Genomic DNA, 25,540 nt, shown 5'->3' on the forward strand with positions numbered 1-25,540 from the left:
AACTTAAAAATCCGAAAAAAAAAATTCCATCCAGCAATAGAGTTTTCTGAGGTCATCTGTTCAGGCTCACCATGTTCTTGATATCATATATATATAAATATATAAATATATAGATATAGATATATAATATAACATTACAAAAGGTGGCCTATTTCATACAACAATTTCGGACAGAAAGTCTCTGCCGTTCTTCTGTAGAAAATTACTCAGAGATTCCAACAGTCAAATAATTTGGTTACTTTTAACAGGGTCTTTTAAAGGATTTCCACCTGTTTCCGACGGAGTTATATGTCAGAAACAGCTTCACTCTTGCAATGCAATTTTCATTTGATTATAGTTGACACTCTCTTCTATGTACTGCATAGTTTAAGCATTCTTAATTTGTCGAACAGTTGTTGCCGGTGGAATTGGAGGAGTAGTACTGCTTCTTGTGGTACTGTGGTCACACAACTTTATTAAGAAAAGGAGGGAGTTGAAGCTTAAGCAGAAGAACTTCAAGAGAAACGGGGGCCTGTTGTTAGAAAAACAGCTGCATTCTGCTGGTCAAGGCGACTATATTGAGAAGAGCAAATTATTTAACTCATGCGACTTAAAGAAGGCCACCGATAACTTCAGCGAGAAGAGGATACTCGGGAAAGGCGGTCAAGGAATAGTTTACAACGGTATGCTGGAAGATGGGAGAATTGTAGCAGTTAAGAAGCCCATAAAATTCAACGAAGGGAGAGTTGAGCAGTTCGTTAATGAGGTAATCATTCTCTCAGAAATCAATCATAGGAATGTGGTGAAGCTGTTGGGATGTTGTTTGGAAACAGACGTTCCGCTATTAGTCTATGAATTTATCCCCAATGGAACTCTCTATCAGTATCTTCATGATCCGGACAAGAATCTCTTATTGTCATGGGAAATGTGATTGCAAATTGCAGTCGAAGTAGCAGGAGCCATATCTTACCTGCATTTGGCCTCGTCCGTTCCCATCTATCACCGAGATATCAAGTCCAACAACATACTATTGGATGAAAAGTATCGAGCAAAGGTAGCAGATTTCGGGGTCTCGAAGGCACTCTCAATCGACAAAACTCATGTGACCACTGATGTTACCGGAACATTCGGGTACCTGGACCCGGAGTACTTCCGCTCAAGCCGGCTTACAGATAAGAGCGATGTCTACAGCTTTGGGGTTGTCCTAGTTGAGCTCTTAACTGGGCAGAAGCCGGTCTCTAAAGATGGACCAGCAGAGCACAGAGGCCTTGCAGCGTACTTCATTTCAGTTATGGAGGAGGACCAGCTCTTTGATATTGTGGATGCCCGGGTTCTTCAGGTGCAGGAAACTGCAGGCAGAGAACAAATTGCAGCAGTCGCTCAGCTTGCAAAGAGGTGCTTGAACATGATTGGAAGGAGACGGCCGACGATGAAAGAAGTGGCAATGGAGTTGGAGAGGATAAGGATGCATGGGCGTCGAGATGGAGATGTCGAATATCAGAGGATTGAATCAACAATTCTATCATGGGATGATGGTAATGTTTCCATGTCCAATATCGATGATGCTATGACAGTAGATTCAAGTGTTGATCCACTTTTGGGTGTTGTCACCGTGTGGAGATCCGGAAACTGCTGAAATATGAATATATGTTGTGCGTAATGTAATTTCTCTTCGGCATTTGTAGTTATGTGGCCTGTGGTCACCAAGGCATTTGTATTTATTTATTTATTTTTGCTGGATAACAAAGGCATTTTTTCTTTCCTCCGAACCATAACCAGAAATAGCTGTTGCTTTTTCTTTAACACTGTCGGAAGTAGGATTATGTCTGGGAAGAAAATGAATTATATTTTAGGTGGATGGTTGTTGCTGTCAGCTGCATATCGTTAATTAGCTATCCTCATGAAGAGTCGGAGGATCTGGAGAGACTTTCTGCCGAGAGAGTGGTCTGGTATTTCTATAACTTGGCACATAAGTTGGAATCATTTGAAGAGATCGAACCTCACCATCATCTTGGTGTATAAGAACAGAAATTCCAATTTGTCAATGATGTTGAGAATAAAGGGAGAGAGACAGACAGAATTTCCTCAGTGATATTGTTCTAGGAAGATCCAACCTTTCAATCGTTAGATGTCCAATTGGTGAAGGAATGTACCCTCTTCCTGGAGGTGTTCATGCCTCGAAGCACGACAAGTTTCCAATAGATGCCAGAATCTGCATCTCGGCATTGTTGTTTGAAAAATCAATGGCCGGTGCTATCAGTGTAAGCACCACTGAATCTTCAAACAGTGAACATGTCGTGAATATATAGCTGATCTATTTTTATCTTCAGCCAGCATCATCATAGCATCCAAGATATCTGATATAACGGCATAGGAAAGGACCAATGAAGTGGTTTAACAAAAAGATGTAAAATCTGCAGCTTCGCGAAGAGATAGTTTGCATCGTAACTTGCTAGGGCTGAACCACACGGCCTGTTGCACTTAAGCACAAAGGACTTGCTTTGCTGGCCGGCGGGTCTTGAGCGAACTGGGACATATGGACTTGATCTTGATATATCTTACATTTTACAACTTCATGCAGTGCACTTGACCTGAGATTGGGGTATCATCAGTCCTCCAAGTACGGTTTGGCTCATACTGAGGCTCCTCGAGGGACTTGACCCAAAGTTTGGTTGTTCAACCAAAGGACTTTCAAAACGAAGATTGCTCTGGCCACAGCTTCCATTAAACTTGTCAGGGATCCCACAGCTGCAGGTCCATAAACTTATCGTTCTTCCTGAACTCGGTCTCGTGCAACTCCATATACTTATTGTACACTAATGGTGTCTTGACCTCAACACCGTCTGACGTCGGAACACATCAAAGAAAATCGGCATATCTCTTTATAATTGCTAATTCTACCAAACAGGAATTTACTGGATTGGTAGAGCTAGCAACACTATTATAAGTCAAGAGCAGTGTTTTGCTTTTTTGTCAAAGTCAAGCGCTGTATTGTCAGTAGCCGATGAGAAATGAATGAAACTACATTGTATTTTGTCAAACAAGGGCGGGCCAATCAACTTCTAATTCTCACATCAACTATCATAACAATGATGTCTTTAGATGGAGCTATTGGTAAGGTACAATTCTAATTCTCAAACATCAATTATCATAACAATGATGTATATATGCCAATCAACTTCTAATTCTCACATCTACAATAAGATAGGCCTTGTTTATGCAAATGCGCGGACATCGTGTTGACTGTTATCATTCTTGTTTCTTCCATATCGGCGTAGTGTTTATGCGGACTTAGATGAAATGCAGATATATTATCATGATGGAAAATAGTGAGGCCTACCTCAATTGGACTTGGTGTGACTTCTATGAGAATCTCTCATCTTTTGGGTGGAGAAAACAATATATGTACGCAAAGAATAGATACTGTAAGAGATTGAGCTGATAATTGTCCTTAGGCCGCGAAGGTCTTCTATATCCTTTTTCCCGGGAATCCTCGTATCCAGTGGAGGTATTTCCTATTGGAGAATCGGCTCATAGATTTTTTTTTCTTTTTCTTTTTAAGTTAAGATTAAAATTAATCTCCATTTTTCGTATATTTTATTTATTTATTTATTTATTTTTAAGAAGTGCCCTCGACTTGTCAGCCAAAGTAAAAAAGAGAGTTGGAAATTAGGAATGCTGGCGTTCTTGTCATGATTATGAATGTGGACTACAAAGGCTATTGCATTCATTATTTTGGCTCCCATAATTATTTTTTCGTACTGTAATAGGAGAATAAAACGCTGCGAAATAATGTTTTTACTGAGAACAAGATAAGGCGTGGCCCCTCGCAAGAAGACTGCTGACCAGAAAAATGGCAGCTTCCGCTTTCACCCGTTGACTCAGGGACCTTCTCGGAAACAGATCGATGGAAATGGTCTTCAGGAACTGGCAAGAAGATCATAATACTACTCCTCCTATATCACAAGCACCAAAGGATCGTCTGTGGTTTAACATATAGAGTGCTGGGGAAGTCGCAACAAAAGTGTTGATTGAGTGGTAAGCAGCTCACTCCGTAAGAAAGAGAACACAAGTTCGAATTCCGGGAAGCGCACTTGTTGAGAAGGAGAATAACCTTTTAACGCTCGATCTCCCGACTGGATTACCAAGGTGCACACTGAAAAAAGAGTGCTGGGGAAGTATTTTTTTTCTTTTCAAATGAAGTCGCCCTTCTTGTTTCTTCTATTTGCTGTTTATGGCGGGGTAGCAGTTCCGCCAGATTCTCCTGAAGTTGCGGGAGCTGACTGTGAAGGGAAATGTGGAGATGTGAACATTAAATTTCCCTTCGGAATGGGACAAGATCATTGCTTCTTGGACGAGTGGTTCGAGATTGTGTGCATTAACGGGACCACTCCAAGACTAAAGAAGCTCGACCTAGAGGTTACCGAAACTTCCCTAAGAGAAGGCAGCAGCTATTCTCTGTTTGATGGGGAAGATGGTACACCAACTGATGCCATAGTTGTTAAAAGTCCAATTATATACTCGGACTGCATGTGGTGGAAAACCTCCAATTGGACCATCAATTTGACCGGAACCCCTTTCTTCTTCTCCACTAGCAACTGGTTTGTGGCGGTCGGCTGCCCCTACCTGGCGGTGCTGGCCACTCCTGATTTGGGTGCTGTGGACTGCAACACGCAATGCAGCAATGATAGCAGGATGGAAATTGGTAATTGTGACGGTATCAATTGTTGCCGGACTAACATGCCATATGACAGCAGGGACGGCTCATCAAGCCAGGCTTTCGAGTTTGACTTAAAGAGTTGGAGAGGCGATCAATTATTAGAACACGATTGCAGGTATGTCTTTCTTGCTCATGACGACTGGTTAATGCAAACGTCCAGACTGGATGTGGATCTGCGGGTTCGAAAAATGCAGTTCGTTCCCCTGTCACTAGATTGGTATCTCGATGAAGCTGCAATTGTGAAGTTGGGAATGAATATCACTTCTGGATACTCTTCCTCTGATTTGCAACCTTACAGCTGTGTCCAGCGAGCTCCCAATCGGATTATCAAAACTAATTATTACTCATGTTCCTGCAATGGGGGCTACAATAAAGGGAACGCCTATCTTAAGCAATGCGATGGTAAGATATCTCAGTTTTTACCATGAGCGCTACCTTAAACTCATAATGTATTTCTAATACAATATATAAATAAATATTGCTTCTAAAAATAACGTTTGATATCCAGTTGTTTTAAAACCCGGGCATGTCCAGCCCGACCTATTGAACCACTTAACCCGCGACCATTGCCTTGTCCGGGTCGGGTTTAACAGAAACCCAATTAGATGAAAAGCCCGGTTAGATTTAGTAAACCCGGTTGACCTGTTGACCCAATTGGCCCACTTTACAGTTTTGGGGGAAAAAAAAATCTAAGTATAGAAATATTATTATGACTTTGTTCGTCAATTTTAAATTATTTCCATATATTTTATGTTTTTCCATAATCCATGATTCCTTACTTTTTATAAAAAATGAAAAATGGAAAATAGTGAAACCAATGGTTGAACTGATTAAACCGGTTGACCCACGGCCAGCTGAAGACTCTAGTTCAACATCAGGCCTGTTTTGAAAACACTGCAGATATCATATACACAAAGCAGTCCTGGCCAAAAAACCTTCTTCCTATTCTACTTCTTACTGCCTTGCCTTTTGGCCTTTTCAACAATATGCATTTATTGATTATGTATGCATTTCAGATATCGATGAATGTCAAGACTCGAGATTTAATATTTCTTGCCTGGACGGGTACTGTAAGAATACAAGAGGTAGCTATGAGTGCATAACCCACCATCATACCCATATCTTTACCAGGAGGATCAATGCAATCAAGGGTACGTCATTTCTAATTTTTGTTTCTTAGCGAAGTAATATGAAAATTTTATGCTACATTCATCCAAAATGAAGGTACGATACCTCTCCTTGCCAATCATTAAATGGATGGCACTGACTATATTCTAAAAGAACCTCCAAATATTATTGAAAGCGTTCTTAATTTGTCAAACAGTTGTTGCCAGTGGAATTGGAGGAGTAGTACTGCTTCTTGTGGTACTGTGGTTACGCAAGTTCATTAAGAAAAGGAGGGAGTTGAAGCTCAAGCAAAAGAACTTCAAGAGAAACGGGGGCCTGTTGTTAGAAAAACAGCTGCATTCTGCTAGTAAAGGCGACTATATTGAGAAGAGCAAGTTATTTAACTCATACGACTTAGAGAAGGCCACCGATAACTTCAGCAAGAACAGGATACTCGGGAAAGGAGGTCAAGGAACAGTTTACAAAGGTATGCTGGAAGATGGGAGAATTGTCGCGGTTAAGAAGTCCATAACAATCGACGAAGGGAGAGTTGAGCAGTTTGTTAATGAGGTAATCATTCTCTCAGAAATCAATCATAGGAATGTGGTGAAGCTGTTGGGATGTTGTTTGGAGACAGAAGTTCCGCTATTAGTCTATGAATTTATCCCCAATGGAACTCTCTATCAGTATCTTCATGATCCGGATGAGAATCTCTTAGTGTCCTGGGAAATGCGATTGCAAATTGCAGTCGAAGTAGCAGGAGCCATCTCTTACCTGCATTCGGCCTCGTCCATTCCCATCTATCACCGAGATATCAAGTCCAACAACATACTATTGGATGAAAAGTATCGAGCAAAGGTAGCAGATTTCGGGGCCTCGAAGGTACTCTCAATCGACCAAACTCATGTGACCACCATTGTTGCTGGAACATTTGGGTACCTGGACCCAGAGTACTTCCGCTCAAGCCAGCTTACAGATAAGAGCGATGTCTACAGCTTTGGGGTTGTCCTAGTTGAGCTCTTAACTGGGCAGAAGCCGGTCTCTGTACTGAGACCAGAAGAGCACAGAGGCCTTGTAGCGTACTTCATTTCAGTTATGGAGGAGGACAAGCTCTTTGATATTGTGGATGCCCGGGTTCTTCAGGTGCAGGACACTGCAGGCAGAGAACAAATTGCAGCAGTCGCTCAGCTTGCAAAGAGGTGCTTGAACATGATTGGAAGGAGACGGCCTACGATGAAAGAAGTGGCAGTGGAGTTGGAGAGGATAGGGATGCATGGGCGTCGAGATGGAGATGTCGAATATCAGAGGACTGAATCAACAATTCTATCGTGGGATGATGATGATGCTTCCATGTCCAATATCGATGATGCTATGACGATAAATTCAAATGCCCATACTTATCCAAAAATTAAAGAAACTTCAAATGCCCATCCACTGCTCGGTGTTGTCACCATGTGAAGACCCGGAAATTGTTGAAATAGGAATAAATGTTGCGTATAATGTAATTTCCCTTCGGTATTTGTAGTAATGCGATCCGTGGTCAATATGGTATTTGTGTTGATAATGAGCTTTCTAGCACTATAGCCATGCAGTCTTTCCCTTTTTTTTTTTTTTTTTCCGGAGTGAACCATGTTATCCGGAAGCCCAATTGGACTCCGACTATTCTAGTTGAGATGGGTCAGTTCACGAAAGGGTAAAGCTCTCTAGCATGAATTTTCTACATTTACAAGGACTCGAACCGAAGCCTTGCTTAAGCAGAACAAGCACCGAACTGCTTGAACCAATTTATCTGTTCTTGCCAGTTTGGAGATTTAAAAAAAATTCCTTCATTTTCACTGTGCTTATAGTTCCTCCAAACCATAAACAGATATATCAGTTCTTGTTTGAACCTGTCGGAAGTAGGATTATGTTTGGGAAGAAAATGAAGTGTATTTTAGGTGGATGGTTGTTGCTGTCAGCTGCATATCGTTAATTAGCTATCCTCATGAAGTGTCGGAGGATCTGGAGAATCTCTCTGCTGAGAGAGTGGTCTCCTACTTAGATAACTTGGCATATAAGTTGGAATTATCTGAAGTGATCGAATCTCAACCATCATCTCAATGTGTAAGACCAGAAAAGCCAATTTCTCAACGATGTTGAGAATGAAGGGAGAGGTTGGCTCGGTAAATTTGGACAGAACGTGTTATTGTTTTAAGAAAGATACAACCTTTTGATTGTAAGATGTCCAGTGGGTGAAGGAATGTACCCTTCCCTGGAGGTGTTCAGGCCTCGAAGCACTTCCAATAGATGCCAGAATCTGCATTTCGGCATTGTTGTTTAACAGGTCAATGGAGGTGCTATCACCGTCAGAACCATGGAATCTTCAAACGATGAAAATGTCCTCCATATATAGTTGATCAGTTTGATCTTCAACCCGTGTCATCTGTCGCATCCAGATACCCCGATATAACAGCATAGCAAAGGGCCCTTGAAAATTGTATCTCGAAATGATGAGAGCAGACGTGATATGTATAGGAAGTGGCAGCAGACATGATATGTATGGAGGTGCTATCAGAGTCAGAACCATGGTATCTGTTTGCAGACATGAGTGTCCTCTTGCTTAATATTGCGGATTTGGGATCCTTGACAGCATAAATAACACATTGACGAGCATATGATTCACAAAGGTCCACTCAACGATATTGCAGTGTTCAAGTACACACCGCCGAACCAAGTCTTCAAGGTGAACCAGACGGGGTTCCAGTACTGCATCAAGCCCCCCGTAAACCTGGCCCTGACCGCCGGGAATGATGTCATCAAGCTCGTGACCCCTGGGAAGAAATGCTACATTTGTGGAGTTGGTGAGCACTGCATCCTGTTTCAGCAGAAGCTCGCAATCAACGCGTGCAAAGCCGATGCTCCTGCTCCTGCTCCAACGGCCCTGGCCCCAACCCTTTCCTCCAACCAATACTCCTCCTCTGCCTTCTCCATCAGAGCTCTCCTCCAGATCTAAGATCTTTTCTGCTGCTGGTCTTACTGCCACTGTGGCTACGGCTGCATTTTAATTGAATCTCGTGACGTTCAGCATTTGATCATGCCCCAAAATAATTTGACCACTATGATCACTTTAGTCATTCATTTTGCACTAGTTATAGGCTTTCATTTACCCCTGAGGCATCATGAAAGACTTCTAATTTACATCATACTTGGAATCAAAACACTTTCGTTGTATCCTACTGTCTGAAAATTGATAAATTAGATGCATACCAGAGCTACGCACGGGATTATTAATCAGTTTATCTTATTGAAGAAAAATTAATGTAATAGATAGGCTTCAGAGAGCCAGCAATCTAAGAAGGACGATGCTGCAAAAACCGAATCTTGCGGGCTTTTAGGAAAATTGTCCTCACCATAAAGTGCAAAACCATTGTCACAACTCGTAAGTCATATGACTCATACCCATTCTTACTCCTGAGATTGGCAAGTGGTATATCGTCAATGGCCGCGAGGTTGAGCCCTTCGAGATATTGGAGGGAGGAGAGGGAGCTGTTTCTCCTGATGCTTGAACAGAACCAGCTGCAGCTGAAGTTGAGGCTGATAATGGCAGGCTTGGTGTCACGGTTGGCCCCATCACAGGTCATGTCACAGTTAGAAAGCGAAAGCTAACCGCTCGGAGATGCCTCATCTTTTTTGAGCAGGTGAAAAGATAAACACTAAACTCTTCATGGTCTTGGAGAAACTACTAGGATTGGTGAAATTGCCATGAACACGTGACATTTTTTCAATATGATGATTGCTTTCTTTGAGGAAAGGCTGCACTTTCTTAATACCACTTGGAAATTCCGCATCTACTGAGCGCTAGCAAGGAAGCAACGGCCAACAAGTCATGGAAATTACTCGCACATAACTTATACTTAATAGAAATCGCATTTACACAATGAGATTATCCGCTCTGCTTTCACGCCAGATTGTTGCCGCTTGCAAAATTAGAGGTGTTCCGACATCTTTTCTTTCATATGAATAGTACTCTCTTTACATACTCCCGACATATTATTGCTGCTGCGGATGCTGACAATCCTAGTGGTGGCTTCTCTTTGTCAGAGGTTGTCACGGTGCTTTATCAGTACAGAGCAATAGTCATCATAAGGCGATTATTATTCGTTAGAGCGATGTTTCTTTTTGTTATATAAGCATAGAGAGAGAGAGCTTAGCTCGGGCAGAAACAGAGCAGAGACAGGAAGAGAAAAGCAAGGGTACGACAGAGGGCTCAAGATTTTGTTCGCAGAAAAGGAAAGGAGAAAAGAAAGAGCTAAGAGGAGATGGAACAAATCAGGTTAGAGATGCAAAAACCGAATAGAGAGGAACTGAGAGGGAACAATTGACAGACTAGGAGAATGACCTAAGAGGGAGTTGAGCTCGAATTCGAAATTTGTCATCCAAGTGTTCAGGTTGGTATTGCTAAAATTATTCTAATTTGATGCTTTCATGCGGTTTCTTTTAGGAAACAGTATAAGCCAGTTGAGTTGCTAAATGGAAATAGGTAAGTTCATGGATCAACCTAATGTTCCTGCATGTCGGTGGATTCCGCAAGGAACTACATTGCTGCGTATATTTATCTAATTTCTAGAGTCAATTGTGACCTTAGAGCTTGTTATGCAGAGAATTTTGGTTAGGGGGCAATATGGAGGTTCTGTTGAACGAAGGTCTTTTATTAGCTAAATTATTTTGCTAATAATTGGCTTACAAACTTTTCCCCAATTATGCGCTTAAAAAGTGTTGATATGGAATATTTTGCCTCTAGAGAGAGAAATTGGGTGTAGTAAGGTATAATTGCTACTGAACAGATAAGATACTAAACTCCAAATTTCTTACTTCAGTATAGATATAAATTAATGATGAAATAATAACTACGTGGACTCTGATTCTCGATATAACGAGATACGTAGGCACTCCATAGTAGTGGAGTTCGAGTCCATCCATTCTATTAGTTCCATTGTGATATGAATATTTATATATATATATATATGTGTGTGTGATTATAAATAGATTGATTTGAGAAGAATATTATGATAGATTGAAATCGAGAATTTGGTTGTTGATATATTGAGTAATATGATGTTGTGATTGTAAGTCTGTTTGCCAGTGTTCCTTGGTCGTATTAGGCATTGGCTATTGGATCCGGCGGAATATAAAAATAGGGCCTGATTGAAATTGAGATTGAGATTGAGATATGTTGTGGGAGTTGTGGAGGGAGGAGATGTATGGAGATACGATATAGTGTAATGTCGGTACAGTGACCGTTATGAATTGATTCTCGTGTCCTTATCCTATGGATGCGAGTTGGTATTATGGTATCTTTATATCCAGTCTGATTGTTTGAGATCGAGTTCAGAATGTGAAAGTATATATTGTCATTTGGGGAAATACTGGTGTGATATGGCTGTATTACTTGTTTGTGTTTGGAATTGTTTGTACGATGTCATTGTGAATACATGTGATGGTTGCTAGAGCTTGTCCATGATCGCTGTGATACTTGAGAACTGTGTTTTGGTTGCTCGAACTTGATCTGCTAAGAGCATATATATGTATTGTTTGTAATCTGTTATATGAGGTTGAGTTGAAAGTGGATTCTAACACCATCGTGTTATTATAATGATACCTGATTCTTTGAAAGTAAACTTGGTAGGTGTTCTTATATATATATATATATCATATAAGCTTGTGCCGATGCGTTTATTGATGCAATTGGGTGTTACTATATATTTATATGAATGTTTGCTGCTATAAATAAATATTTATTTACATGTTTAATAGTTCATTTTAATTTGGAATTTCGTGCTCATTGAGTTCCAGTTCACATTATATATATAAGTTTTCTAGATGATCTAGGGGACAGCAACACCGCATTGAGAATCATTTTTGAATTGGGAATCCACACGGAGGACTCTCTACTAAGATTTTTATCCTTGTAAGTAATAAGAGCTTTGTAAGGATTTCTTGTAAGTACGTCATGACCTGAAAGATTTTGCCTAGCTCTTCTATTATTAGTGTGAGGGACTCTCGACTGAGTTTTCGGGGATTAATTCTCTTGAGATGAAATTTTGTGATTAATTAATTGAAAAGAAAAACTGTTGAGATGATTGAATAGATATTTTATGAATAATATTGTGTGAAACTAGGTTTTGGATTATAAAAAATTAAGGAGAAATTATGCTAAATTTTCGGATCGTGACATAAGGGTTAAGGGAGGCTCCTAGAACCAGCAGAAAATATGGAAGATGAAATGACTACCACTATACTGGATTCGCTTTCTCGGAGTAATGCACTATATTAAATGTAAAACTTTACAGAATAGAACCAAACTGAAACGGTCACAGAGAATATATCTTCCTTTCATCCCAAATGGCTAATTCCACTGGCACGACATAGCCGGCCATGGACAAGGTGAAGTGGTGAACAAGTCAAATCCGTGTTTACTTCTGAATTCGGACAATTCTAATTCGAACTAGACATCAAAATGCCAAGTATTTAAAAACATGTCCTTTCTTGTGGAATATCACAGACATTCTTCTATCTCATTTTTAGTACATCATTAGTACATTAAAGCTTCCATGCAACACAACAAGCAACATCCTGTGAACTAGATGCTCACAGAGAGCACAGCCGACGATGAATGATTTGATGCAGATTTACACTCCGTTTGGATTGGAGTCAAGTTCCAACTCAACTCCACCATGGAAGGTACAGGACAAAAAAGGCTTGAATTGTTAAAAGCTGTGGGACCCATGTCGAAATAAAACCGGGTGAATGTTGTCCCTTTTCGCTGGATTGAATTGGACAGCAGCTCAGCAATTATCCGTTGGACCGAAGCTGCAAAACACCGCCGAGACATGCGAACCAAGTCCCATCGTCCTTAGGGTTGCGCTTGCAGGGGAAATTGGCGTCGAAATCGTTAAAATCGACCGCGGAGGAAGCCGATTGGTAAGTGGGTTCGTGCAATTTCAGCGATTATACACCTCCATACCTTCAATTTTACCGATTTCTTACTGTTCTCCATCAGCGGCGAAGCCTCGAACGCTGTTCGTCCGTGACCAGCAGAAGGGATTCTTCACAGTGAGAGCGACCGAATCTTCTCTGCAATTCCTCGATTTTCTTCTGTGCATCGTCACGCTTCACCCTGAGCTGTCACGTTTCCAGCCGATTGGTAGGGGCCCCCGAAGATATATGTCTCTGTTCTCTGCTATGTCGCGTTTGAAGCCGAAATTGGTAGGGGCCCATCGCGTTTCCATCTGTTGTCTGCTGTTTGATGCGTGTGGTTTCTTACTTGTAGGGGCCCCTGGCTGTGGTCTGTTGGCTGCTCAATTTGCCGATATAAGGAGCGGCATACAACAGAAGAATAGCAGAAGCATTCCTCTGTTAAGGTAATTTCCCTTTCATCTGTGTCCGAGTACTTGAACGATTTCTGCATCTTCCTTGACTGCTTATTCGGTTGCTGAGCTGAAATCATCTGAAAATATAAGCTGTGGTATGGTTTTCTTTTTGGCGTGTTGTTGCGATGCGATGATTTTGTTGCTGATGTCTGATTGCTGGTGCATATGTTATGTCAGTCTGTTTGTGTGATTTTTGAAAGCTGAGAGACGAGCTGTGCTACTGGTTTCTGTCTGCCGAAGTACTGATGGAATTGTCAATTTTTACATGCAATTTCCATCAATGCCTTAGCTTCAGATATGTGATTGTACTTGCTAGATCTTCACATACTATGCTGTTAAACGTTTGCTAAGTGTTGTATGAGGGTCATGCATGTTGATTCATCTTTGTTGCATCTTCGAAAAGCATCAGTTCTGTTTTGCATTGTCTGAAAAAAGTAATGCATGTCAGTGCAATTTCATTCTGCAAGCTTCAGTCTGAGGACTGAGATTGCGCTGCGGTATGGGGTTATAATACTAGCTAAAATCGTGTTCTGTTTTTGATTCATTTGTTGCGAGAAACACCATAGAAGTTGGTATCTGGACTGATACCCCTCAAACAAATATGTTTTGCATGTGATTTTGTTGAGGTCTTGGAACAGCAACTGCATGCAGCATGGCTCAAAAAGGTGAAAATATCATCGAATGGAGTGATGAAATGGATGTCGGTTTCCTAAACGTACTGCTTGAGATGAAGAGAAGAACACACACTACAACATGGAAGAGTAGCACTTGGAAAGAGATCACACAGGAAATGATCAACCTTTTTCCCGAAAAGCATCTGTGCTTGCAGAAGGTGAAGGAAAAGTATCAAAGAATGAAGACAAATTTCATCCGATTTGCTGAAATATTAAAGCATACAGGCGTCGGATGGGATGCTGACACAAACACCATCACCGCCGACTCAGATTTTTGGGATATGATTATAAAGGTACATGCCTTTTTCTTTGACCTTTTATGATTCTATTGTTGTTTCCAGCATCTGTCACTGATGCTGGACGATCATGTCGTTGTTCTTGGTACAGAAGAATAGGGCGTACAAGACTTTCCGGAGTAAGGGATGCAAGCACTACGATATGCAGAAGCAACTGTTCAGTTCTTCCGTGGCCACCGGTGTTCTGCGCATATCCTCGACCGATCCACCACCAACTTTAGAGGAAGAACGGCGGCTGAATGCGGAATTCTTATCTAGGGGAAAGGGAAAGCAAAAACACCATGTCGATCTCGAAGAAGGATCCGACGAGAGTGACGATCCCGTCAATGTTGCAGATCCCATTTTAACCGAGTGTCGACGTCGAGTGCCGAAAAGATCGCAAAGCAAGAGCTCACAAATGCAGGAGTGCATGGACATATTCAGGGGGAGTTTCACGAAAAACCAACAGCACACCCCACAGTCAGCAAAGAAAAGCAAGTCTGTATCGAGCCCCGAAAAACCTGAGAAGAATAGCATCGAGGAAGCCCTCGATGAGTTGGCTAAGTTGGAATCGAGAATCCCTCAGTCCTTGTTTGTGAAAGCGGGCAAAGCACTCCTTGATCCGGCCTCCCGAAGGCTTTTCATGTGGTTCAAGGAAGAGTCACAAATGGAATGGATAATGCAGCTGGAGCAACCTTGAAGCAAGGGTCATCAGAGCTTCCTTTTTTTTCCCCGCGCATCGAACACAACGTTTTTTAATTCCTTTGACTGAACTCGTACTGCTGATGTTTGTTATGTGTGTTTGATAATGGTGATGCGTTATTTTTTTCATGTGTGTGTTGAATGTTATTGTGTTATGATTATAATTGAGTTGTCTCACTGTTAACGATTCATTCATGATTTCATTTCCACAGTAAAAGGCAATCATTTGGCGAACAATATGTCTCGTTATCGGACGCCTTCAGACAATGACAATAATCCCGGAGAGAACGACAATGAACGTATGCAACGTATGTTCTACTCCTTGATGATGCAATATTATCAGATGGATGATGCCGTTCCACAGAACTTGCCGTGTAGAAATTCAGCCCTTCAAGGACGGCAGTATATTGTTGAACTATTAAGGAGTGACGTCCGGTGCTTCGAAAGCTTCAGAATGGAACCACACGTGTTTAGAAATCTATGCGACACGTTGCGGTTGCGCAGTGGCATCACAGATACTAGAAAAGGTATTACCGTTGAAGAGCAAGTCGGCATGTTCATGTTGGTTATTTCACATAGTATGCGATTTTCAATGGTCGCTGAAAGGTTTCAGCATTCGAAGGAAACGGTTTCACGAATTATCAAACAAATTGCACGCGGAATGCACGATTTATTTGCCCATTTTATAACACCGCGGAACGTTATTGTCAAGCCGGAAATTGAAAATGATGAAAGGTGGCGCTTCTTTAGGGTATGTTATCTACTAATTCCATATTGTAGACATGCATGTATTCGGATTAATATTTGAGATAGATATAATTGTGCGTTTTTTTTCATGCAGCATTGTATTGGAGCTATCGATGGAACTCATGTCAATGCATGCATGCCACATGCGAACAGAGTACCTTATCGCGATCGTAATGCCGATATATCACAAAATGTATTGGCTGCTTGTTCACACGACATGATGTTCACATACGTGATGACCGGCTGGGAGGGTTCAGCTCACGATTCAAGAATATTGTCTGATGCTGCGTCACTTGATCGCTTTCCAGCACCGCGTGGCCGTGAGTATTTGCTTTTAATTCTTATGATGTTAAACGAAATTGCTTGTCGAAATTCGTTTTCTTTAAATTTCATTTTTTTTTCCAGGACAATATTATGTTGTTGATGCAGGGTTTTCAAATATACCGGGATATTTGGCTCCATACAAGGGAGAACGGTATCATCGGAGCGATTTCCCTAATCATTATCCGCCGACATCAGAAAAAGAGCTATTCAACCATCGCCATGCGTCAGTGCGTAATGTTATCGAGCGTTGCTTCGGTATTTTGAAGAAGAGATTCGCAATACTGACTGCCATGACGAACTTCAAACCGTATACTCAAGGAGAAATTGTCCTTGCTTGTTTTGTTTTGCATAATTTCATACGCCGTAATAATTATCATGATAGATTATTTATGGAGTACGGCGATGCGTGGGCGGATTACGATGAATTTCGCAATCCACCGCAACAACAAGGAACTAGAGTTGATGTGGACATGAATAGCACGGAAATGAATGTTGTACGCGACCGTATCGCTAATCGGTTATGGCGTGCTGAGCGAGGAGGTCGATGATATACGCTGAGGTTTTTGTATTTGAAATTAGTAATAATTATTGTTATGATTCATCATTGTTGCAGTTTGATTTTTGCTGGCATGCGTATTTTTTTCATGTGTACAATCACCCGATTGTTGCGGCACGTTAATCCGAACAAAAGTCACAGGAAGATAAACAAAAAAAAAATTGCCTCAAAGGCAGCCACTTTAAATTGAACTGCAGGAAGCCGTGCAAAGCAACTGTTCAAGGGGAAAAATGTATCAGTCAATTGTCATGATTATGGGTCCCACAATATTAATTTATTTCAATCATATTTTGTCCTTTTATGAATTAAATTGAGTTGAGTTGGACATAGTTTCAAATCCAAACGATTAATTCCATTGCTCGGATTTACGCATTATTATATTACATGTAACACTTTACAGAGTAAGACGAAACCAAAACATTCTCAGAGAACTATCTGCCTGTCCTTCCAAATGCCTAATTCCACAGGCATGGCATAACATAGCTGGCCAGGGACAAGGTCAACAAGTCAAACCCTTCCGATGATCTCATTCCCATTTTTTTTTAAAAAAAACTTGTCCATTTTCTCGTGGAATATTGCACACGTACTTCTTCTATTCTGTTAAATTTTATGGGTGCGATTACTTTTTGGAGCTATATCACTTTTTGGTATAACTTTTTCGATATGAGCCATGGTATTCGACAGTCCAATCGGACCCCGATTAATCCAGTTAAGTCGGGTCGGCCCAGTAATGAATAAAGCTCTCTCATAGAGAATTTTCTGCATTCACAAAGACTCGAACCTGAACCTTGCTTAAACGGAACAAGTACCGAACTGCTTGAACCAACTTGAACGAGTGGATTGCAATCACAAATGAAAAACTATATACATAAATGGTCATCCCCGGTCCGCAGAGCTACCTAAGGATATCTTTGCGGGCTCCACAGAGCTACCTAAGGAAACCCCTTCAACAAAGGGCTGACTGCCGTCGGCCGGCCCCCTTTTGTCTTACAAACTTTCCAATGAGGATTGAAACTGTATAAATAGTTGCCAATAGACCTCAACATTCGCTCACCTCACCAATCAGTTCAGGGTAGAAGCCACTTCAGAGAGATAAATTATCAAGTGCATTGTAGACCACTGCATCCTGGAATTAATGGCTCCCAGTCAGTTCACCGTCCTCGCCACTTTGGCTCTTCTGCTTCCCTCGATCGCACTGGCGACGCAGCACACCGTCGGGGATGAACAAGGCTGGACCATCAATTTTGACTACAAGACCTGGGCTGAAAGCAAAGTCTTCCGGGTCGGCGACTCCCTGTGTAAGTAAAAGTTCGATGCTGAGAGACATAAAAACAATTTTTTGATCGACATGACCTTGTGAATCAAGTTGAGAATCGAACTGAGTAAGTTTTGTAGACATGGGGGCAGCACCTCCTGACATAACGTCGCGTTAAAAAACATTGATGAGCACATGATTTGTCCGCTGACATGGCAAAATAACATCTGTGCAATTGTTTTGCAGTGTTCAAGTACACACCTCCGAACCACAACGTCTTCAGAGTGAACCAGACCGAGTTCCAGCAGTGCATCAAGCCCGAAGCAAACCTGGCACTGACCACCGGAAATGACGTCATCGAGCTCAAGAGCCCGGGGAAGAAATGGTACATCTGCGGAGTTGGTCAGCACTGCAGCAACCTCCAGCAGAAGCTCGCCATCACCGTGCTCGATGCCTCGGCTCCTGCTCCAACTCCAACCACTCCCTCCATCCCGCCCCCAGAATCCTCTGCCTTCTCCATCAAGCTTTCCTCCGGACCTCAGATTTTTGTGGCTGCTGGTCTTGCTGCTGCCGTGGCTATGGCCGTGTTCTAATCACATCTCGTGATTTTCAGCATTTGTTTATTCTGATATGGTCACTTCATGCCCCAAAATAATTTGATTGCTATAATGTTCACTTTATTCTTTCATTTTGCATAAGTTATAGGCTGTCCTTCACTCTGAGGCCTCATGAAAGGCTTTCTTTACATCGTGTTGGAATCGAAACATTCTTGTTGTATCAATTATTTGAGAATTAATGAAATTAAGTTCAATTATTGAGCTTTCATGCATAAAAACAGAGACCCGCATAAAATGGTAATACTCTTGAATTGAAAGAATAGCAAGAAAATGATGAGCATGTATAACAACCAGGATAATAAGCTTCAGAGATAAATCATCGAAATCTGTCAGCGACACAAAAAGCTCGACCTACAATCTCAAACATCAAGCTACCTGATGTAAATGCAGCTTTCTCATACTGACGATATGGCCTGCAATAAGCTATCAGCCTTGGATTCACCAACTTTGGCCAAACATTTTGATCACTTCAACTTGGTTGGAGAGAATTATATTTCGCCAAGGACAACGGAGAAAACATAAAAACAGAAGGATTTTCTCCATTTGATGAATGAAGGGTAAGTCGTGACATCCATGAAAATCGTGTTGGAGCTGAAACAATGACAGGTAACAGATTCAATTTCTCAAAACTATCATTTGTAAGCATATACATTTTTTTTCAGTTGTAAAGGCAATAGACTATGCATATCCCCATTTATAATTTTCTAATTATCATCCCATGCTTGCTCATTGAGCCAAGAATTGTCTTTTCATATAGGCATGAACATTGATCAACATCCAGCTGCATGGTTTTCCTTCATAATTCCCAACAAGAACCTTTTTTTTTAATTTTTTTATCCCGTCCTAGCAAGGAAGCAACAGCCAACAAGTCATGAAGTGCATAACCGTGTACATGACGGGAGTCACATTTACATGATGAGATCATCCTCTCTGCTCTCACAACGGTTGTTTGTCACTTGAAGAGTAGATGTGTCTTGACAGTTTTTGCTTTCGTATGGATTATATCTGCTTCACACTCGACATTTTGTTAACGAAAATGACCGTTTATATGTGGTGGCTTCTGCCCATAAGATTATTGCTATTTTTGGCTTCAGTGCCTCTGTTAGGACAGATCAAGTACGCATCAACTGTGAGACTATATCCATCACGGTCTCTAATTCGAGTCTCTGAAGTTAGCCTATCACTGCCACATAATCGTCACATCATTTAGAGACGCATTCAACAAAAAAAAAGACTCACCATCCCAACCATCATCTCTATTTTTTAGTCTCTTCGTTGGGTCCCACATACATATTTAAATAAAAGAAACCAATCGGCTGTGGGTCCCATAGCCACAACCGCCAGATTTTTTTTAAAAAAGGGATAAGTTGAAAAAGATTAAAGTTGCGGTCGAATGGGACCTGCTGCCACCATGCGGCAGCAGCTCACTGGGTCTCACGTCTGTCAAATGAGAGACGCCTCAGTCGGGCGGTTTCTCTGCCCAGTCTCTAGTGGCGTCTCTAGAGACTGGGAGAGACCCCGATTGGATTTAATCTTACTGCATTATTAGTACATCAAAGCTTCTGTAGTGCACAGCAAACAACATCCCATGAGCCAAATGCTGGTAGAAAGCACTGCCGATAATATTATCTTATGCAGCTTACTTAGTACAAATGCAATCTTTCACCTGCGATTTGATTCTACGTTAGTGGTCTTGCATTCTTTCACGCTCAATGGATGAAAAAATTAACTAGGCACCCGGTCTTCCGGTTTCTCTGTCAGGTAAGTGCAAAGCATTATTGTTTATTTCCCTTTTCTTCCTTAACTGTTGGGTGGTTTCTCTTCTATATGGAGAATGGTGAGGGCGAGTATTGAAAGCAATCCCACATGAAAAAGTTGAGAGGAAATTCATAGGTTTATAAGCAATCCATTGGCTTAAGCTTTTGAGTTGCAGATGGGTCCGAATCCGAAATAGGCCTGTGAATTTTTCCTAACAAGTGGTATCAGAGCCCAAAGTAATGATCCTGGGGAAGTACACACGCTATGCGTGGAAACTCACACCACACCAAGGCCCGAGTGTGGAACTCGTGGCTAATGAAGGGCGTAACAATTGGTATCCGTGTCCGGAAGTAGAAGTCCCGCTTGAAGTCCTCCACATAATCGAGAAGGGGGAGAATTGCTGGGGTGGTTTCTCTCCTATATGGAGAATGGTGAGGGCGAGTGTTGAAAATAATCTCACATGGAAAAGTTAAGAGGAAATCCATAGGTTTATAAGAGACAATAGTCTAGAAATCCATTGGCTTAAGTTTTTGAGTTGCAGATGGGCCCGAGTCTGAAGTAGATATTAAATTTTCATTTGGGTTTATACGGGCTTAGGCCTATATCTACTTAAAAGCTCAAGCTGATAAGTGGTGATACCCAAGCCATATATTAACCCATGGATTTTCCTTTTCTTTTCCGATGTGGAATTTATCCCATTTTACTCCTCAACACCCGCCCTCACGTGCAACGTGTGGTCTATTTTTACCTACACGTTGTCACGTGCCTTTAAACACCCGCCCTCAACAATTGACCTCGAGTCGGGCTCTTCTTCCGTGCTCGGGCGAGGGGGGACTAACACGAGGCGCACACTTTGGTTGCACTTGACATACTGGGCCTGGCGTGGTGTGGGTGCGCACACGCGCGTAGGCACGCATACGCGTAACCTAGGCTCTGATACCATATTGAATTTCTATTGGGTTTATACGGACCTAGACTCATATCCACTTAAAAGCTCAAGCTAATAAGTGGTGGTACCCAAGTCTCATATTGTCACGACCCGAAATTTGCTGTAAAGTTTCCCCTGTATTTCCTCAAATCCATTATCATATAAGAACTGTTCACATAAAAACCTGATTCCCATAAATTTCCAAAGTATATGACTAATCCATTAACTCTAATATATATATACACTTTTCCGGAAATTTCTTTTTCGCTCTCACATCAGTGATACAACTAAACAAAATTTTCAGGTCGTAACATTCTCAAGTCCATTCTATACAAAAAGGATATCTATCAAATAATTAAGATTCCTACCTAGTCCTCCAAGCTGATCCCCGATATCAAAAAGTGGTTCCTCCGCACAATCGGAAGCTTATCTGGAAAAATGTATGCAGGGTGTGAGCTGCATCTCAGTGAGCACTAAATTCCAGAGTGAAATGAACTATTATTAACTAAAAATATATTTTTAAATAAACAAAGATAATATTAGCATACCCAAGTCTATCATTTAATTCACCAACACAACATATTATGCAATACATATAGATAATTACCAAACTCATTCGTAACCAATCAATTATCTTTATAACCATATAATAATATTAAAATTAACTATTAACTCAGCATCACCTAACAATCACACACTGACTAAATCAAGCATCAGCAAAAAACACGATTTTTCACAGAACAACTTCAGAAAATCTCAACAATCATCATATTTACAACAATCAAACCAGACAAACAATATACAACACAACCAATCAATATAGCCATAGGGTTGCATTTCTTCGCAACAAAGTTATGACGGTATCGTGACCGCGCACATCTCATTCATATCATCCTCAACTCCCAATATTCATGTCTCATAAGCGGGGGCCGCTTATTAACCTCTGGCGGTAAGAGTTGACCTCAATTTATATTCCGCTGGTCAAGCGACCGATCAGGCCCCTTTTTCTATTCCGCCGGGTCCAGCGGCCGATCAAACCCCTTTTTCTATTCCGCCGGGTCCAGCAGCCGATCATGCCCCTATTTATATTATGCCGGGTTTAGCGGCCGATCTGGCCCATATTTATATTCCGCCGAGTCCAGCGGCCGATCTGGCCCATATTTATATTCCGCCGGGTCCAGCGGTCCCATGGCTATAGTCAAACAATACCAATATACACAAGCACAATCACAATCACATTACAATAGAATCACATTATCATCACATATCTCATACACAATCACATTGCATATCTCCAGTCAAAGTGAAACATAAAAGGCAATATCTTCTCAAGTACTTTCACACAACGTAGCAAGACTGATTCATTAATCTAACCATCACAACATTCTTCTTAAATAATTTATATAACCGTAATACATCATTTTACAAGGGAATGGAGTATTCACGTAACATATATATCTATATATATATATATCATTTCATAATGGAATAAAGTACTCACCGAATACCCAAAAATATTTCAACGGGTCGATTCTTCGAGGTGGAAAGCTCAATCTCCATAGGCCCTATTAATTATAAGCATAAAAATCAGATCACACACAATACAATAGTTTAAGTATACATACTGGTGATATTAGATTTTTCATTCCAAAAGAAACTAGCATTAACACTTTCTTATTCGAGTCTAGTTCTACTTCCCATATGGTTATCCATCAATGTGAATTAATGAAAACATAACCTCCTTGGCCTCTCAAAAACTTTACAGAACACTATTTATATAAAATCCTAGGAAAAACCATTCCAAAAAAAACAACATGTTAGCTTCAATATTCTAACTTACGCATTCATACTATCATCATTTAATAAGTTCCACTCTTCCAATAAAATCCACATATAGTGTATATATAGAAACCAATGACTAGAAGGAATTGGAATTAATGCCCAACAACATCATCTTTTTTTCCAGCACAATTAACCCCTGATTCAAAAATGCTGATTTAATTTCCCCTTTTTTATTTCCCAATTTAACAATTCAACTATGTTCTGCACCTCAATTCACCAAGGAAAAGACACAATTGAATAAAATGGTGTCCTCAAAACTCTAAACTCAGTAACTTATACCCAAAGCATCAATAATCTAAATGGGTTTATAAGCTTTACCCACTTCCCTCTCCATTAATCCGACTAACCCAACTTCCAAATTCACAAGAAGAAAACAACCAACTAAAAGAAATCCATACAAACCAAGTCAGCTATATACTAAACCTGCCCAAAACTCAATTATAAACAAGCCTAATTAGATAAATACCTTATCTCCATCACTAGTTAATTAATATCAGTCTACTCGGTTCTTACCTCCCTATTCCGACCCCTTGTCATCCCTTACACAAGTTTATATGTTACAACTCATCTCAAAAGATGATTGAAGTGATTCAATGAAAAATAAATCGAATATAGGCTACTCAAACAGTAAGAATAGATTTAGAACTTAAACACACAAAAAAACAGCTTCCATGCTTAGTTAATAATCAACCAAAAATCCCTTAATTTCAACCAGTTGAGAGAAAAATGCTACGATCCCTAAGCCAATGTATAAACCATTGTACATAAAAACCCAACATCACTAACCTCTGTTAGCTTCTTTAAGTTTCCCCTAACTTGAACAGTTGAATATCCTTATTCCCAATTCATCAAAGAAAGGATGCCGGTAAGTACACAAACTCAATACAAGATTAAATTCAAAAATCTTCAGCACATATCCAACTAATAGTAACCTAACAACCCTAAATCTTCATTGTACTCCCTGCTCTATACATCCTTCCTCACCACAGAACATCTAAGCTATGAAAGTGCATATCAATCAATCGGTGCATGTAGGTCTAACCTCATTGGATCAGTAATACACTTCTTTATATAATCATTTCCATGGTTTAGCAAATTTCTCATGAAGATTGACCAAGGAAAAGAAACAGAGAATTAATTGATCAGAGAACTCTCAACGAAAAGGATAATAAAACAATTCATTCACCATCATCAATCCAACCTGAAACCAACGCACTATCCTTCATCTTCTTGTTCCCTTTGAGTTGAGCCATTAAAACTTTTCACTCTATTACACGAGCTGCCATCACAAACTCTCTGGCTTGCTCTCTCTCTCTCTCTCTCTCTCTCTATCTCTCTCTCAGTCTCTCCCTTTGTGTCCCTCTCTGTTCTTTGATTCCCCCCCAGCTGAAATAGAGCAAAACAACAAGGAAAAGAAAGAAAGAAAGAAATGGCGGTGGAAGACGGGGGAAAAACGAGGGCCACGTGGGGCCCCTTGCCTCCTTTCATATATATATATATATATATATATACATTTTAATGGGCAAATTAAAAAAAAAAACTCAAGTTTTGTAAAATATCTCAGTTTTGTCTTAAATTTTGTTTTGTAACAAAAAAAACCATAAGTTTTCTAAAATATCTCAAAAATGATCTCCGTTATAACTTCCGTCAATTTTTGCCTACGTGTGACCTACGTGGACTGTTAAAGAGACCCACCATCAGCAGCAAAAATTGACGGAAGTTATAACGGAGGTCATTTTTGAGACATTTTAAAAAACTTATGGTTTTTTTTGTTACAAAACAAAATTTAGGATAAAATTGAGACATTTTACAAAACTTGAGTTTTTTTTTATAATTTACCCTATTTTAATTGCTTCAGCCATTGTTATCAGAACCGGACCGGACCGGCCGGTTCGACCGGTCGGACCGGGAACCGGCACCAAGTCCGGTCCGGTTCGCCTAAAAACCGAAATGGCAGCTTTGAACCGCCGGACCCATTGAACCGGCCGGTTTTAAGCAAAATTTCATTAAACCGGCCGGTTCTATGGGTTTTTATGGGTTTCCTATTTAATGTAAAAATTGGTTGGTTGTGTAAGGATTTGAACTCATGACCTCTTGCTTTTCATATTAGCATACTACCAACCAAGCCACCACCACTTTTTTGTTCTTTCAACTCTACTTTTAAGTACTTATTAAAATAAAATATTTATTTTGAAGTAAGAAATATTAAATATAGATACTTTCTTATACTATTGTTATATTTCTTTAAAATCATCATACTTTTATCTTAATTATCATAATTTTTTTAATAATATGAATATTTATTTTATTTTAAATAAACGAGCGGTCCGACCCATCGAACCCCCGGTTGGACCCATAAACCCATGACCCCGTACCCCTTCCGGTTCATCATCCGGTCCGGTTCTGATAACACTGGCTTCAGCAACATTAAAGTACTGTATATATAATACACATATATATATATAAAAGCATATGTGTCTGTATGCATACTTAAAAATAAGTTGGGTTTCACACCTATAAACCATGAATATTCTTTTTCTTTCATATCCACTTAAAAGCTCAAGTTAATAATTAGTGGTACCCAAGTCTCATATAAACCCATGAATATTTTTTTTCTTTTCCGATGTGGGATTTATCCCATTTTATT

The 25,540-nt window shown here is 40.4% G+C and overlaps 3 protein-coding genes, 1 long non-coding RNA gene and 1 pseudogene across 4 annotated transcripts; 4 read left to right on the forward strand and 1 right to left on the reverse strand.

Moving 5' to 3' along the window:
• Positions 1-289: 289 nt before the first annotated feature.
• Positions 290-1,804, forward strand: LOC116203129 (annotated as a pseudogene).
• Positions 1,805-3,949: 2,145 nt separating this feature from the next.
• LOC116202830 (wall-associated receptor kinase-like 22) lies at positions 3,950-7,539 on the forward strand. Its single transcript, XM_031534455.1, has 3 exons — positions 3,950-5,101; positions 5,716-5,850; positions 6,024-7,539. Exons 1-3 carry the CDS (start codon positions 4,177-4,179, stop codon positions 7,262-7,264), a joined length of 2,301 nt encoding a protein of 766 aa, XP_031390315.1. The 5' UTR covers positions 3,950-4,176; the 3' UTR covers positions 7,265-7,539.
• A 920-nt stretch (positions 7,540-8,459) lies between these two features.
• On the forward strand, positions 8,460-8,798 carry LOC116204351 (stellacyanin-like). Its single transcript, XM_031536438.1, has one exon. The coding sequence runs from the start codon at positions 8,460-8,462 to the stop codon at positions 8,796-8,798; it is 339 nt and encodes a 112-aa protein (XP_031392298.1).
• Positions 8,799-17,599: 8,801 nt separating this feature from the next.
• On the forward strand, positions 17,600-18,559 carry LOC116202935 (mavicyanin-like). Its single transcript, XM_031534574.1, has 2 exons — positions 17,600-17,791; positions 17,995-18,559. The coding sequence occupies exons 1-2, from the start codon at positions 17,629-17,631 to the stop codon at positions 18,339-18,341; spliced, it is 510 nt and encodes a 169-aa protein (XP_031390434.1). The 5' UTR covers positions 17,600-17,628; the 3' UTR covers positions 18,342-18,559.
• A 2,865-nt stretch (positions 18,560-21,424) lies between these two features.
• Positions 21,425-24,284, reverse strand: LOC116203082. The gene is made up of 3 exons (XR_004156201.1): positions 24,095-24,284; positions 22,553-22,616; positions 21,425-21,481 (listed from the first exon to the last, which is right to left on the reverse strand). It is a non-coding gene; the product is annotated as an uncharacterized LOC116203082 (long non-coding RNA).
• Between the last annotated feature and the right edge of the window lie 1,256 nt (positions 24,285-25,540).

This window comes from Punica granatum, chromosome 4, assembly GCF_007655135.1.
Source record: "Punica granatum isolate Tunisia-2019 chromosome 4, ASM765513v2, whole genome shotgun sequence".
Lineage (NCBI taxonomy): Eukaryota > Viridiplantae > Streptophyta > Magnoliopsida > Myrtales > Lythraceae > Punica > Punica granatum.

Coding starts and splice junctions, on each gene's coding strand:
- LOC116202830 (XM_031534455.1), top strand. CDS start 4,177: ATGAAGTCGCCCTTCTTGTTTCTTCTATTTGCTGTTTATGGCGGGGTA. Junction 5,102..5,715: donor CTATCTTAAGCAATGCGATG/GTAAGATATCTC, acceptor TATGCATTTCAG/ATATCGATGAATGTCAAGAC. Junction 5,851..6,023: donor GAGGATCAATGCAATCAAGG/GTACGTCATTTC, acceptor TTTGTCAAACAG/TTGTTGCCAGTGGAATTGGA.
- LOC116204351 (XM_031536438.1), top strand. CDS start 8,460: ATGATTCACAAAGGTCCACTCAACGATATTGCAGTGTTCAAGTACACA.
- LOC116202935 (XM_031534574.1), top strand. CDS start 17,629: ATGGCTCCCAGTCAGTTCACCGTCCTCGCCACTTTGGCTCTTCTGCTT. Junction 17,792..17,994: donor CCGGGTCGGCGACTCCCTGT/GTAAGTAAAAGT, acceptor ATTGTTTTGCAG/TGTTCAAGTACACACCTCCG.